The 16,799-nt window shown below is 44.4% G+C and overlaps 1 protein-coding gene across 18 annotated transcripts; it reads right to left on the bottom strand.

Moving 5' to 3' along the window:
• Positions 1–3,569: 3,569 nt before the first annotated feature.
• LOC123043901 (calcium-dependent protein kinase 20) lies at positions 3,570–8,525 on the bottom strand. Of its 18 annotated transcripts, none has more exons than XM_044466489.1 (6): positions 8,002–8,525; positions 7,412–7,911; positions 7,246–7,309; positions 6,913–6,972; positions 5,521–5,706; positions 3,570–3,940 (listed from the first exon to the last, which is right to left on the bottom strand). In XM_044466489.1, the coding sequence occupies exons 3-6, from the start codon at positions 7,284–7,286 to the stop codon at positions 3,775–3,777; spliced, it is 453 nt and encodes a 150-aa protein (XP_044322424.1). In that variant the 5' UTR covers positions 7,287–7,309; positions 7,412–7,911; positions 8,002–8,525; the 3' UTR covers positions 3,570–3,774. The 18 variants fall into 18 exon arrangements, 7 of the variants coding, with proteins under 7 accessions (XP_044322424.1, XP_044322425.1, XP_044322427.1 ...); XM_044466490.1 differs by having other exon boundaries at positions 7,246–7,544; positions 7,795–7,911; XM_044466492.1 differs by having other exon boundaries at positions 7,795–7,911.
• Between the last annotated feature and the right edge of the window lie 8,274 nt (positions 8,526–16,799).

The following is a 16,799-nucleotide window of genomic DNA, read 5'->3' as shown; positions in this document are numbered from 1 at the left end:
AGCCGCCCTGGTTTTGTTATCTTTCTTGAGAAAGTCGCATTGGCTAGTAGCACCCTTTAGCTCAAGCGCCATGGTATATATTCTCTCCTCGCACTAGCGCCGAGCAGCCTGTTCGGCCTTTAATTCAGTAGCTTCCTTCTCGGCAGCCGCATTGCTCATCCTGGCCTGCTCCTTGGCTCGGGCAAGCTCAACCCGAAGGGTCTCAACTGCGGCGGCACTATCTGCAGTTATGCATATCTCAGTATACAATTCTCAATGTCATGCTCATACTATAGTACTTGCATATACTGAGTGCCCCAAAGAACATACCTTGTGCCTCGTCGAGCCGTCTATTAATAAGCATGATATCATCACCCGCCACATCAACTTTTTGCTTCAGATCTGCAATCTCTGTAGCTTGGGCAGTCGCCATGGATGTAACAGCCTATGTTACATTTAGTCAGATTATTTTCTGGGCATATCTTTCTTGATCCTCTGATCGCCTCCCTTTGGACGCCACCCAGAGTCTCATGGGCTACTATCTATACACAGGCGCATTTTCCGCTTATAGCACAATTGAAAATATTACATTACGTACCTTAGAGCCTCTTAGCAGGCTCGTAAAGGCTTCATTCAATCCGCTTTTCATGGACCGAACCCTCTCAACCACCATACCCATCAAGGTATGATGTTCCTCTGAGACGGAAGCATGTCGCAATGTGTCCATCAATGTATCCGGCGCCTTCGGGTCCGGAGCAGATTGTGCCGTCCCTCGGAAATTGGATAGTCCGGGGCCTTTAATGATGGTCCCCGTAGGGGCCGCACACCCCAGACCCTGGACGGCCGAAGTGTCACCTTCGGGCCCGGTCTTCATTGTCCCTCGCATCGCTTGTTGATCGGGAGAGATCCTCCAGGACGACACCTCAACGTCGTCCTCCTTATCGGGCAGGAAGATCTGTGGAGGCGCCTCGCTCTCCATCATTTCCGGAAGAAGATCCCCCGACGAGGAGGACTGTTGAGGAAGGTTGCATGCCAGACTGCAAACATATATTTTAAATGCTACCCTTGCAACCAGGAAAGAACGACATATGTTTAAAACACCCTTGTTCACTTACGATTCAGCTAAGGGCCTATCTTTACAGAGGGACTACGTGTCAACGTCACCTCCCGAACTGTTGGATCACGCGGTACGCTATGCTAGCACCAAATAAAATTTTCTACCGCGCACCCAAGATCATGCTGCTGGAAATAGATCACGGGATCGGATTTACCACTAGACGCGCAGTCACCACAGCGGAAGTAGAGTTGGTGATGCGTGTAGCCGATCTCCCGAGCCGTCTCCTCCTCGCGTCGTCGATCTCCCGCGAACAGCGAAGACCTGTGAATGGTGATCTCCCGCGGACGGCGCCTTGCGGTTCCCTTGAACGATTCGTCCAAGCACCGCAGATGCGATGCCTCCAAGGTATCCGCATGTGCGGGGTGCAGCGGCGGGCGGCAGACTGCTAGGTCCGGTCGCACGTCATTGGCGTGGGGAATGGCGGCGGCTATCGAGGGTTGGATCAAGATCAACCCTAAGAGGTGCGCCCACTCCCCTTTATATAGACCTCCAAGGTGGGCTCAACACTTGATCCCACTAAGAGTCTGCGTCCATTTTCCACTCGGATCCAATCCGAATGGGCAGCAGCCCCTTAAGTGTGTGACCCTATAGGTTCACATACACATGGACACGACCAAGTCGATAGTTGGTGGCGGCTCCTAGCAGAACATGCCAACTCCCATGTGTGCATAAAGTCGTTTGACGAACCTCGACAATGCGTCATATGCAACATTCCTTTTGCCTCATGATATTCGTTATCGAGCTCAAGGCGAGTACTTGTCACCCTTCTGATAGCTCGACCTCTCTTCTCGAAACCGTGATACAGATTCCCGAACTGGGTTAACACTTAACCCAAGACGCATGGCCATGCTTTCTCAATCTAATCACTCAAGAGGGCCCAGAGAATATATCTCCAAATAGGAGGGGCAAATCCCATCTTGGTCAACCATGTCTCGCGACATGTCTCACGACTCACCTGAAATCTACCTTTATAACTACCCAGTTACAGAGTAGCGTTTGATAGACCCTAAGTGAATCGATCCTCATCCCGAGAACATGTGAGGACCTCAGGTCTAGGACATGGAATAGACATTGTACTTGAGACTAACAGATGACAATCTCTCGTTGCGTCTCAAAGTGGGTCTGTACGACTCGATGATCTCCATCCCCGAGTCCAAACTATCGGTTTAGCATCTCCATGCACATGACTTGTGAAACATAGTCATCAACCGAGTTGTATACTAGTCAAGGATATGTGTTCGCATAACCATATCAACTAGGGACCACTAGAACAATCATCATACAATACATAGTTCCACAAATAAGTCACATACTTACTGATACATATCATTGATGATGTTCAAGGACAATACAAAGGACTCATGAATACGTATGGAAATATCATCATCACATGATTGCCTCTAGGGCATATCTCCAACACGAACCGGAACCCCCTGATAGGGATATCTTCCCCCGCTTAGAAGCCTTTATCTTCAAGTCTTTGGAGGCGGTCCTCTTCATCCCATGAGAAGAAGGGATGTAAGTTTTTCCTTCCCTTCCATATTCAGAAGAGGGAGTTCCAATCTCCCCGGACAAGGTGTCTGGTGTGCCTCCAGAATGGGGGCCACCTTGGGCCTTTTTTATCTCCTCCTTGTCTTCCCTCACCGGCACTTGATATGGTGTTGGAGCCAGCATCCTTGTTAACACCGGATCAGCTGAGTCTTCGAGAAGAGGGAACGAACACCTAATTCTCTCCGCCTTCTTTATCCATCCCTGACCGAGTATGATTTTCTCAGTATATTGTATGAGGAATTTGACTAAACTGTGTTCGGGAGTCGAGTGCTTACCTGAGGTATCCGCATGGTTGCAGTCAAGGCCAATGTCCTCTGTAGTATACGGCCACTGTTTTCGTGTCCCGAAGAATAATTTTCACGTTCCTTTGAGCGTCGTGCCGGAGAAGTGTTGAAACTACTGGAATCTGGCACTTTGCCATCTGCCATGGCAGATGGCAAAGGCATGGTCGGCGGATGGCAAAGGCTTTGCCATCTGCCAGCAGATGGCAAACAGGTCGTCCGAAACCCTGCCGGTAAAGGCTTCTTTGCCGTCTGCTGGCTGATGGCAAAGAGCCTGTGGCTTTGCCATCTGCTGACAGATGGCAAAGCCTCTTAACGGGGTTAGCCCCGTTAGAAGGCTAACGGCATACTTTGCCATCTGCTAGTAGATGGCAAAGGCTGCAGGCTCTTTGCCGTCTACCAGCAGATGGCAAAGGCTGCATGCTTTGCCGTCTGCCAGCAGATGGCAAAGAGCTTTGGCAGATGGCAAAGAGCCCAAATAAGCCAGCCCAAATTTTACATGTAGATAACACATGGCCTCTTTGCCATCTGCCAGCTGATGGCAAAGCTCTTTGCCATCTGCCAGCTGATGGCAAAGTGACTATATTGCCCCATTTAATTTTGTTTTTTCTTATATCAATTCATTTTCACAGAAAATCAAACACAAATATATTTATATGACCAATATAGCATATTCAACACATATTACCAATAGTCATCAATATTACACAGTTTCATCCATAGGTAGCAAGTTTCACAAGGTCAAAACAAAAACTAAATATAGCATAAGACAGGCTACTGTATCAGCTTAGCTTTGTCCTCTGACCATATCATAGACAAGTGACAGACGGGTCAAAATGGAAAGCTTCAACGATAGCCATATAGGATATTAGGATTGACTCTACTTGGAGTGAAAAACAAAACAAACAGGCCAAAATCAATTGCTTTCAGTGCAGCCGTTTCTTTCCAGTTTGCAAACAAGAAATTCTCTGGTTTGAGGTCCCGGTGCATCCACTTCATGCATATGGCAGATCTGATATCGTATAGGAAAGAACAAATGTACACACGTTATTCACTAAACAGACAAAAAAGTGAAGTTGCAGCAATTTAAGTACTACCAAGTTAAATGTGATCCTGGATAATCTAACAGCGCGAATGAACAACAGAAAATGCAGAAATTAATTGCTTCACAGATTAGATCATAACCTATTCAATGGAATATAGCCAACAAATATTTCTACCATGAATCATAGAATGAATGTGTCCCAGCATACTGTTAGGATAGTGTTAACCAAATGGCATGGCCCCTTACTCTAAGAAGCATAAGTAGCTTCTCTAGAACAATAGGAATGCTAGCTACAAAACATTGATGAATTACTCATTGGCACGGTCTCTATTTTAACATCAGGTATCCTAGCCTTATTTCTAAAGAAAGTGATACTTGGCCTGGGTATATACTCCAGTTTTTTCCGGGACATCATGTACAAAACATTTAAAACAGGGCCATGAGGAAAACAACAAGAATATACATTAGATGATGAACACTATAGTCGAAGGATTTTTGGTGACACCAAATAGTATGCAGGCAGTGCATTTCTAATAATATTAATAATCTACGAATATGTAACATTTATCCTATGTTGTCTTTTGATAATTTCTTCTCCCTCAAATTTAGCTGCAGACTTATGACTTGGCACTATTAATTCAGTAGGAGAATGTGAACTTTGCGGAGATTGTTCAGTACATAAAAATATAAGTGAAGCCCAGAAGCAAGTGGTTGAAAGCAAGATGAGGGTGCTCTCTTACTATCCGTTGATAACACTACTCTTTAAGTCTGTTTAAACTGGCTTTTAGGAGAGCACGGAAGCACCATAAAGATTTCTTCCAAGGGATAAAGCATCAGGAAGGGTAAACTGTTGATTTCTGAAAATGGTGCAAGGTATGACATTATAACTAACTAGCAGTCAACCCGTGTAGTCTGCACGGGCTAGTTGTACAGATTATACTTTATTAGTAGAATATTTTTTATAATATTAACTATATTAAAAATGACTAATCATGAGTGTATATTTTTTAGGTTGTTGAAAGTTTATTGTTAAAACAAAAAAACCATTTATCCATACACAAAAATAGTATTTAAATTTATTCAACATGATGATACTATTTTGTTGCCTCATAGTATATGAATTTAAATTTATTTCACTGTCAGTAATGTTTTGGAAACAATACAATTGTGGGAACAAATAATATTCCGATATTTACAAACAACAGACAACTTTCTTAAAGTCTTGCCATTCTAAAAAATAGTTAACTAATTCTTCATGCATACTAATTCTATATTATCAAAGTGGAAACATTGAGAAGATGTACAAAGTCAAGATCACAATCACAATCAGACTATGTGTTTTTCCATCCAAAATAATTAACATACATACAGTCTTGCAACTCTGTCAGTTGTGAGTTGTGACCATCAAAATAATTAAGCCTAAAACTTTATTAAAGTCTAGTATATGCCTCTTTCACCTCTTGCGCCTTATATATGCCTTGCAGCAGTTCTTGGGACACGAAAAAATATTAAAGTCCGAAGAAGCTAAAAGCAAATTGTTGACTAACCTATCATCTATCAGGATGGATGCATACTGGATCAAGTAAAATAGAAAGGATAAATATCTCCTAGCAAATGCACTTCGGGACATGGGCAGACAGCAGCACAGCCCCTCACAGAAGTTTGAACTGTAAATCCACTGATGATGTAAGTTGTACTGATGCATTATTAACTTTTTCGTTCGACACATTTTCCTGCAAGTAGCGACCAATTTACTAAGATACATACAGAAGATCGAGAACTAAATTCGAACCTTGTTGAGTATAAATTTCCCTCAGGTTGTTAATTATACATATGTATGCATACTCGTATTATTACAACATTTTTTCATTTTCCCTCAGGTTGGATGATAACACTATACACTACGATGCATGCATATGTGCAGAGGTATAAGTGGCCAACTGTAAGATATCGGTTTGAAATATGATTAAGATATTAAAAGCAAAATGTGGTGCACTTGTAACCAATTCAGGTCATTAAAACATTTAGCCCAACAATCAACCACACATCAAGTATCATAATGAGAATGAAAAATATCTGATGCACAATGTTATCACCTTAAAAATTATTAGTCTAGCACATGATCGCTACACAAAATGTTTATAGAGCCATAAGGTCTCCAACTCTGCACCACCTTAACAAAACTCTGCACCACCTTCACGTAGTATGTACTGTTCCTGATTTGTACCCATAAAAAGCTTCAGAGACACAATTGAACATCGGTTGAGGAGGACAAATTACCTGAGGTGTGTGCTATTGTTACTACTGTTTTTGGCAAGAGGGCATCAGTGCCAGCCGCAGCCAGACTAAATATTTTGCAAGGAATCCTGAGCATCTTCATCTTATGGTTGTACATACCTTTCTTTTTTCTTTTCCACTTTTGCAGCCTATAGATGAGGATTTGACGTGGGAGGTGGTATAAAGTGCATGGACTTCTTGCCAGATACAATCCCACGGTTGTAGAAAACCAATGGGGATATCCAACGGATAATTTTGATTAGTTTCTAGGATTAACGTGGTATCTCGGATGGTGCCTCCAATTAGTAAATATAAGATTACTATGTGGAATTGCAAAGACAACTCACAATAGTTGCTGACGAAAACCATTCAGAATTTAAATTATTTGGTACTGTTAGGAATAAGTACACAACTTTTCTCTGCTGGATGCGCTAATCTGAGTTTAGTAAGGTATGGCATTTAATTTGTCTTTGAAAATTCTATTTGAATGAAATCCATGCACGCAAATAATAAGTACCCTATTATTCATCTACAAATTAAGTAATGAACGGGAAACAATTTTGTACACGACGAAAGGAAAAGCACCATGATTTCTCTTCATATTACACAATTGATGTGAAGCAAACTTTTACCAAAAATAATTTAGTGGATCATTAAGAAACCTGCATGTTTCTCTCACTTGAACAACAGAAGCAATTTCACTATTGAGAAGGAAGTCGATCCTGCAAGGCATGAGATATGGCAAGGAATTAAGAAAATATATTTGAGCTCAGCGTGTCTTAGTTGCCTAAATGACAATAACAAAATTTAAACAATTTAAAGAGAAAATCCAGGGCGATGCTTATAAGGAAGTAAAGATAGCTAACTATTTTTGAGTCCTGTGATAGCTTAATTGTGTGTCACGAATCATCCAAGCACATTTGAAAGAAGTCACTTTTGACGCGTCTAGCTTACCAAATAAGTGAAAATGCGTCTTCATTTGTCATATTTATTACCTGAATGTGCTATCCATACCACCTTCAGGGCAATCCAGCATAGCCACTTTAACAAATCATACAACTGAAACAAGTAAAAGGCCCCCAGGAGATTATAACACCCAATGAGTGTCGATGTTTTTGGACTAAAACATAATAAGGAACAAATAAAGTCCCTGACAAGCACCTATACATCATCTCACTACTGAGTGAAATACAGGCATGCCCCCTCATCATGTAACCTCTCCATTTCACAAACATTATAGTTCCATGTTTATTCAATCACCAAGATTTCTGGGCTTTCGCCACAGTCCAAATTCCTGAAGTTGACACAAGTGCAACTCCATGAGGTAACATGCTAACTTTTTTGAAGAAACATATATGTATTAAACTACATGGAACTCTCAAATAAGTCTGAGGTAAGTAGGTAACCAATGTTATCCAGCGGACATGTGATACACTAACAGTTCGGATTTATTATGGTAGTATGTGTTTTGCAAATGATGCAGCAAATGAATGAAACTAAGGGCAGAAAATACAGTAACAAAAATCAATAGCTTGCTATGGTACCTGAGAGAACAGGTCAGCAAAGCTGGTTAACATGTTCTCTTCACCATCTTTGTAACTTTTATTGTTTGCATAGTACTCCACTAATTGCTCCCGGAAAGAAACCTAGAAGTAAAGTGCCTGCAATAGAATCACGAAAGAATTTAGCCAATCCCATAAGGCATATAGATATAAATCTAGAAAACAAATTTTAGATTTCTAAATAATCACCATTTCTGCAGAAAGACACAGATGAAGGGCAGGTGCTCACGATAGGTTAGAACATCTTCACCCGCGCTCCTGTGTTTCACCTGCGCTCCTGTGTTGGGAGCCACCGCACCCGGCTTCTCCCGCACGCTGCCGATGCCGGAACCCGCGACGGCCGCATGAAAGTCCAAGAGGTCAAACCGCGTGCGAGCTATCAGCCGCGTACTTCGCGCACGCCGTCGTCGCCATGCTCAGTAGTGTGCATGCTCGGCCGGTGACACAGAGGACGATGGCTGCAATGCTGCAGGAGCTCCGCTCGCTTCCCTGATCCGCACCGGCCACCAACGTGGGACGGCGCATCCGTGTCATTCTCCGCACCAGGGCCCCGACCACATCTGCCACCGACGGCACGGCGCCATTGCGGCTGGATCCAGGAGGGCGGGAAGGAGGGGCGGGGCGGCTGGGCTCCGGTCGGCGAGAAACGGCGAGCTCGAGTGTGGTGGGGTGGTGGGGCGGCGGGGTGCTGGGGCGATGGGTGGTGCGGGCGCGGGCGGCGGGGTGGTGGGGTGGTGGGGCGGCGGGGTGCTTGGGCGGCGGCGGGTGAGATGCGTGGGAGGGAGGGAGAGGAGGGGAGAGAGGGAGGGGATAACCCCACAGTTTTTTTTACCTAGAAAAAAATAACCCATCTCTTTGCCATCTGCCAGCAGATGGCAAAGAATCTTTGTCGTCTGCTGGCAGATAACAAAGAGGTGGGGCTGGTACGCCGTCACACTCTTGACGGCCACATGATTTGCCAACCTCTTTGCCATCTGCTGTCAGATGGCAAAGATTATTTGCCATCCACTAGCAGATGGCAAAGAATTGGCTGATGGCAACTATGTTCTTTGTCGTATGTCAGTTCTTTGCCATCTGTTTTTTATAAGCAGATGGCAAAGACGTTCTTTGCCATCAGCTGGCAGATGGCAAAGAGCTGGCTGATGGCAAATTCCCAGTTTCCAGTAGTGTGAAGGGTTCGTGGTCCTTCTGGATTGAACTCCCACATGCGGAGAGGCTGTCGCTGGCACGATAGGACCTGGCGGACCAACATTACTTGGATTACGTTGATAAGACTGGTGGCCTTTTCAATGAGGCTCTGAATGCGGCTTTGCAGCGTCTGTACTTCATCAATGGATCCCTAGTCCAACCCTTTATTAATCCATGATGCAAGCTGTAATGGAGGGCCAGATCGAAATGCCGGTGTAGCTACCCACCTGGTACCACGGGGTTCAGTGATATAAAACCACTCCTGCTGCCATAGGTCGGAAGTTTCCATGAAGGAGCCCTTTGGCCAAGTAGTATTGGTGAGTTTGCTCACCATAGCACCATCGCACTCCGCCTGTTTCCCATCGACTACCTTCGGCTTAACATTGAAGGTCTTGAGCCATAAGCCGAAGTGTGGGGAAATACGGAGGAAGTCCTCGCACATGATAACGAACGCCGAGACGTGAAGAAAGGAGTCCGTAGCTAGATCATGAAAATCTAGCCCGTAATAAAACATGAGCCCTCGAACGAAGGGATGAAGAGCGAACCCTAACCCTCGGAGGAAATGGGAGATGAATATGACCCTATCACCGGATCTGGGAGTAGGAATAACCTGCCCTTGAGCAGGAAGCATGTGGGGGATTTCCGCGGTTAGGTATCTTGCCTCTCAGAACTTCGCAATATCTTCCTCTGTGACTGAGGAAGCCACCCACCAGCCTTGAAGGTTGCGTCCGGACATGACTGGGAGGCGCGAAGTGATTAACTTGAACCTTGGGTGCTGGAGCTCGAGGTGGGATAGGTTGAGGAAAAGCTTGGCGTGAAGGAAGAAGGGCGAGTCTTTGCCCCTTTATAAAGGCGATGAATATCAAATGCCCCCTCCTAGGCCTTAAAGCATGCCTGCTCCCAAGGAATTATGCCGACAAAACGGTTGGGTTACCCACGCCCGTGTTGATGAGAATCCTGCAATAAGGGGACACGATCTCTGCTTTGACAAGACGTGCCAATGAAACCGCATCTCGAAATATTGAGCAGCAGACTAAAAAAGGTTAGAATAATGACCGGGCGGCGACGTGATGTCACGCTACAAAAAGTTGTCAGCGGATTGGACTCATGAAATATTATACTCTCTACGGTTGTGTGTGGTATTTGTTTTGCAGAACCGGACACATTTTCTTGCGTTCAAAGACTATTTTGGAGTATTCGGAGAAGGAACCCGCCTTGCAATGCCAAAGACAATCTGCACGCGGGACACCTCGTCATTGAAGCCTGGTTCAGGGGCTACTGAGGGAGTCATGGTTTAAGGGGTCCTCAGGCGTCCGGACTATTGATATGGGCCGGACTGTTGGGCTATGAAGATACAAGGCCGAAGACTCTCTCCCGTGTCCGGATGGGACTCTCCTTGGCGTGGAAGGCAAGCTTGGCATTCGGATATGAAGATTCCTTTCTCTGTAACCGACTGTGTACAACCCTAGTCCCCTCTGGTGTCTATATAAACCGAAGGCTTGGTCCGTCGAGGCAATCATAATCATACATGCTAGACTTCTAGGGTTTTAGCCATTACGATCTCGGAGTAGATTTACTCTTGTAATACTCATATTCATCAAGATCAATCAAGCAGGAAGTAGGGTATTACCTCCATAGAGAGGGCCCGAACCTGGGTAAACATCGTGTCCCCCGCCTCCTATTACCATCGGCCTTAGATGCACAGTTCCGGACCCCCTACCCGAGATCCACCGGTTTTGACACCGACAAGCCACTCCTAGCACCGCCAGTGTAGCTTCTTCTTCCCATCTTCCTTGCCCCACCAATGGTCTGAGATAATATGATGAAACCTCTCACACGTGGTCGCTGAAAGCTGAAAATAGCTCATAATGAAAATTAGAATCGCCTGGATAATTTATTTTAGCAAAACTTCCAACCTTACTCTGGACAAAGGCCTATCAGACCAACCATGTACATGCTGCCAAGCCTTATCAGGGAGAAATTTTTAAAGAATCGTAGGAGAATGTCCAAAAGTAGGCATGCCAAGATAGGAACAATGGAAAGCTTCATTTGTGATTCCAAACCTTGCATTGACATGGTGCTTTACACTTTCACGACACTCATTGCCAAAAACTATCGAGGACTTGTCCTTATTGATAAGTTGCCCCGATCCTTCACAAAATAGCTTCAAAATGGAATCCAAAGAGGCCAAACAGGAGATGTCACATAGGTGGGCCAAAGTGTCCGTTGTGTATGCCATGTAGCTCACCACAATTCTCCTTCTATAATAATAGACTTGACAAGCCTTCTGTGCACAAAAGAAACAGGTAGGGGCTAATTGGATCCCCTTGGCGAATACCCCGCGAAGGAACCACAGGTTCAGAGAGTTCACCATTGACCCTGACTGCATACCGGACATTGGTGACACACCTCATGACTGACTCAATCCAGGTCGGAGCAAAACCAATCTAGCGTAAGCACCCCTGAAGATTCATCATATCAATCTTCAGGGCAAAGAAAGGTTGCTTTGCCTTTTGTTGTCTAATAGTATGCAGACATTCATATGCAATAAGAGTGTTGTTGGTGATGAATCTACCAGGCACAAAAGCACTCTGGCACTCCGAGACCACAACAGAGAGAAACACCTTTAGTCGGTTAGCCAATACCTTGGAAGCAATCTTGTACAGAACATTGCACAGATTAATAGGACGGAAATTCTTTAGTTGCTTTAGCCTAGCAACCTTGGGGATTAGAACAATCAATGAATCATAGAACCCCTCTGGGATAGATCCCCCCTCAAGGAAGCTTCTCACAACATGGAAAATATCCTCTTACAAAATATGCAAGTGGGTTTGGTAGAAAAGAGCCGGAAAGCCATCAGGCCCAGCTGCTTCCGTTGGTCCCATCTTAAACAAAGCCACCTTCATCTCTTCATTAGAATAAGGTCCACATAGGTCCTCATTTATATCCGAAGAAATTTTGGTAGGAATGGCATCAAGAATAGCATCAGCCGAAAAATAAGGTACTGAAGTGAAAAGTGTGTCCTAAAACCTCTCAACCATACCTTTAATCTCTGATTGCGACTTACATTTAGAACCATCCTCGCGTTCCAGCAAGGAAATCATGTTTGTTCGCCGACACTTTGTTGCTCAGGCATGGAAGAAGCTTTTGTTCTGGTCGCCCTCCTGGAGCCAATCCACCCAGGAGTGTTGTCGCTGTTGGGGAACGTAGTAATTTCAAAAAATTTCCTACGCACACGCAAGATCATGGTGATGATATAGCAACGAGGGGAGAGTGTTGTCTACGTACCCTCATAGACCGAAGCGGAAGCGTTGACGCAACGTAGAGGAAGTAGTCGTACGTCCTCCCGGTCCGACCGATCCAAGCACCGTTACTCCGGCACCTTCGAGTTCTTGACACGCGTACAGCTCGATGACGCACCCTCGATCTCCAATCTAGTAGAGGCTCCGAGGGGGAGTTCCGTCAGCACGACGGCGTGGTGATGATCTTGATGTTCTCCTGTCGCAGGGCTTCGCCTAAGCACCGCTACAATATGATCGAGGTGTAATATCGTGGAGGGGGGCACCGCACACGGCTAAGGAACGATCAATGATCAACTTGTGTGTTCTAGGGTGCCCCCCTACCCCCGTATATAAAGGAGGGAGGGAGGAGGTGGCCGGCCCAAGGGGGGCGCGCCATAGGGAGGGGGAAACCTACTCCAAGTAGGTTTCCCCCCTTTTTCCTAATCTTATTTGGAGGGGGAAGGAAGGAGTACTAGTATTAGGAAGTAGTACTAGTAGTAGGAAGGAAGAGAGGGGGAAGGAGAAAGGAAAGGGGGGGCGGCCCCCCTCCCCAATTCGGATTGGGCTTGGGGGGGCGCGCCCCCCTCCCTTGCTCCTTCTCCCTTCCTCCTACATGGGCCCAATAAGGCCCATATACCTCCCGGGGGGTTCCGGTAACCTCCCGGAGCTCCAAACTTCTCCGGAACCTTTCCGGTGTCCAAATATATCCGTCCAATATATCAATCTTTATGTCTCGACCATTTCGAGACTCCTCGTCATGTCCGTGATCATATCCGGGACTCCGAACAAACTTCGGTACATCAAAATATATAAACTCATAATATAATTGTCATCGAAACCTTAAGCGTGCGGACCCTACGGTTCGAGAACAATGTAGACATGACCGAGACACGTCTCTGGTCAATAACCAATAGCGGGACCTGGATGCCCATATTGGTTCCTACATATTCTACGAAGATCTTTATCGGTCAAACCGCATAACAACATACTTTGTTCCCTTTGTCATCGGTATGTTACTTGCCCGAGATTTGATCGTCGGTATCCAATACCTAGTTAAATCTCGTTACCGGCAAGTCTCTTTACTCGTTCTGTAATACGTCATCTCATAACTAACTCATTAGTTATATGCTTGCAAGGCTTAAGTGATGAGTATTACCGAGAGGGCCCAGAGATACCTCTCCGACAATCGGAGTGACAAATCCTAATCTCGAATTATGCCAACTCAACATGAACCTTCGGAAACACCTGTAGAGCACCTTTATAATCACCCAGTTACGTTGTGACGTTTGGTAGCACACAAAGTGTTCTTCCGGTACACGGGGGTTGCACAATCTCATAGTTGCAGGAACTTTGTATAAGTCATGAAGAAAGCAATAGCAGTATACTAAACGATCAAGTGCTAGGCTAACAAAATGGGTCATGTCAATCACATCATTCTTCTAATGATGTGATCCCACTAATCAAATGACAACACATGTCTATGGTCAGGAAACATGACCATCTTTGATTAATGAGCTAGTCAAGTAGAGGCATACTAGTGACTATATGTTTGTCTATGTATTCACACATGTATCATGTTTCCGGTTAATACAATTCTAGCATGAATAATAAACATTTATCATGATATGAGGAAATAAATAATAACTTTATTATTGCCTCTAGGGCATATTTCCTTCAGTCTCCCACTTGCACTAGAGTCAATAATCTAGATTACATAGTAATGATTCTAACACCCATGGAGTCTTGGTGCTGATCATGTTTTGCTCGTGAGAGAGGCTTAGTCAACGGGTCTGCAACATTCAGATCCGTATGTATCTTGCAAATCTCTATGTCTCCCACTTGGACTTGGTCCCGAATGGAATTGAAGCGTCTCTTGATGTGCTTGGTCCTCTTGTGAAATCTGGATTCCTTTGCCAAGGCAATTGCACCAGTATTGTCACAGAAGATCTTCATTGGTCCCGATGCACTAGGTATGACACCTAGATCGGAAATGAACTCCTTCATCCAGACTCCTTCATTTGCTGCTTCAGAAGCAGCTATGTACTCCGCTTCACATGTAGATCCCGCCACGACGCTTTGTTTAGAACTGCACCAACTTACAGCTCCACCGTTTAATAAAAACACGTATCCGGTTTGCGATTTAGAATCGTCCGGATCAGTGTCAAAGCTTGCATCGACGTAACCATTTACGACTAGCTCTTTGTCACCTCCATATACGAGAAACATATCCTTAGTCCTTTTCAGGTATTTCAGGATGTTCTTGACCGCTGTCCAGTGATCCACTCCTGGATTACTTTGGTACCTTCCTGCTAAGCTTATTGCTAAGCATACGTCAGGTCTGGTACACAGCATTGCATACATGATAGAGCCTATGGCTGAAGCATAGGGAACATTTTTCATTTTCTCTCTATCTTCTGCTGTGGTCGGGCATTGAGTTCGACTCAACTTCACACCTTGTAGCACAGGCAAGAATCCTTTCTTTGCCTGATCCATATTGAACTTTTTCAATATTTTGTCAAGGTATGTGCTTTGTGAAAGTCCTATTAAGCGTCTTGATCTATCTCTATAGATCTTGATGCCTAATATGTAAGCAACTTCTCCGAGGTCTTTCATCGAAAAACTTTTATTCAAGTATCCCTTTATGCTATCCAGAAATTCTATATCATTTCCAATTAATAATATGTCATCAACATATAAAACTAGAAATGCTACAGAGCTCCCACTCACTTTCTTGTAAATACAGGCTTCTCCAAAAGTCTGTATAAAACCATATGCTTTGATCACACTATCAAAACGTTTATTCCAACTCCGAGATGCTTGCACCAGTCCATAAATGGAACGTTGGAGCTTGCACACTTTGTCAGCACCTTTTGGATCAACAAAACCTTCCGGCTGCATCATATACAACTCTTCTTCTAGAAATCCATTCAAGAATGCAGTCTTGACATCCATTTGCCAAATTTCATAATCATGAAATGCAGCAATAGCCAACATGATTCGGACAGACTTAAGCATCGCTACGGGTGAGAAAGTCTCATCGTAGTCAACCCCTTGAACTTGTCGAAAACCTTTCGCAACAAGTCGAGCTTTATAGACAGTAACATTACCATCAGCGTCAGTCTTCTTCTTAAAGATCCATTTATTCTCAATGGCTTGCCGATCATCGGGCAAGTCAACCAAAGTCCATACTTTGTTTTCATACATGGATCCTATCTCAGATTTCATGGCCTCCAGCCATTTTGCGGAATCTGGGCTCATCATTGCTTCCTCATAGTTCATAGGTTCATCATGGTCAAGTAACATGACTTCCAGAACAGGATTACCGTACCACTCTGGTGCGGATCTTACTCTGGTAGACCTACGAGGTTCAGCAGAAACTTGATCTGAAGTTTCATGATCAATATCATTAGCTTCCTCACTAGTTGGTGTAGTTGTCACGGGAACCGGTTCTCGTGATGAACTACCTTCCAACAAGGGAGTAGATACAGTTATCTCATCAAGTTCTACTTTCCTCCCACTCACTTCTTTCGAGAGAAATTCTTTCTCTAGAAAGGATCCATTCTTAGCAACAAATGCTTTGCCTTCGGATCTGTGATAGAAGGTGTACCCAACAGTTTCCTTTGGGTATCCTATGAAGACACATTTCTCCGATTTGGGTTCGAGCTTATCTGGTTGAAGTTTCTTCACATAAGCATCGCAGCCCCAAACTTTAAGAAACGACAACTTTGGTTTCTTGCCAAACCATAGTTCATAAGGTGTCGTCTCAACGGATTTTGATGGTGCCCTATTTAACGTGAATGCGGCCGTCTCTAAAGCATAACCCCAAAACGATAGCGGTAAATCGGTAAGAGACATCATAGATCGCACCATATCAAGTAAAGTACGATTACGACGTTCGGACACACCATTTCGTTGTGGTGTTCCAGGTGGCGTGAGTTGCGAAACTATTCCGCATTGTTTCAAATGTAAACCAAACTCGTAACTCAAATATTCTCCTCCACGATCAGATCGTAGAAACTTTATTTTCTTGTTACGATGATTTTCTACTTCACTCTGAAATTCTTTGAACTTTTCAAATGTTTCAGACTTGTGCTTCATTAAGTAGATATACCCATATCTGCTCAAATCATCTGTGAAGGTGAGAAAATAACGATATCCGCCACGAGCCTCAACATTCATCGGGCCACATACATCTGTATGTATGATTTCCAACAAATCAGTTGCTCTCTCCATAGTACCGGAGAACGGCGTTTTAGTCATCTTGCCCATGAGGCACGGTTCGCAAGTACCAAGTGATTCATAATCAAGTGATTCCAGAAGTCCATCAGTATGGAGTTTCTTCATGCGTTTTACACCGATATGACCTAAACGGCAGTGCCACAAATAAGTTGCACTATCATTATCAACTCTGCATCTTTTGGCTTCAACATTATGAATATGTGTATCACTACTATCGAGATTCAATAAAAATAGACCACTCTTCAAGGGTGCATGACCATAAAAGATATTACTCATATA

Source organism: Triticum aestivum, chromosome 2B (genome assembly GCF_018294505.1).
Source record: "Triticum aestivum cultivar Chinese Spring chromosome 2B, IWGSC CS RefSeq v2.1, whole genome shotgun sequence".
Taxonomy (NCBI): Eukaryota; Viridiplantae; Streptophyta; class Magnoliopsida; order Poales; family Poaceae; genus Triticum; species Triticum aestivum.
Note: the sequence above shows the minus strand (reverse complement) of the source record. Positions and strands in the feature narration are given on the sequence as shown.

Bases quoted from the DNA above. Each gene is read 5' to 3' on its own strand.
- LOC123043901 (XM_044466489.1), bottom strand. From the start codon at position 7,286: ATGCTGGATTGCCCTGAAGGTGGTATGGATAGCACATTCAG. The intron at 5,707-6,912 runs GTTTCTTAATGA...CGCTACTTGCAG, and splicing joins CAAGTGAGAGAAACATGCAG to GAAAATGTGTCGAACGAAAA. The intron at 3,941-5,520 runs GTTAGTCAACAA...ATACGATATCAG, and splicing joins TCCATCCTGATAGATGATAG to ATCTGCCATATGCATGAAGT.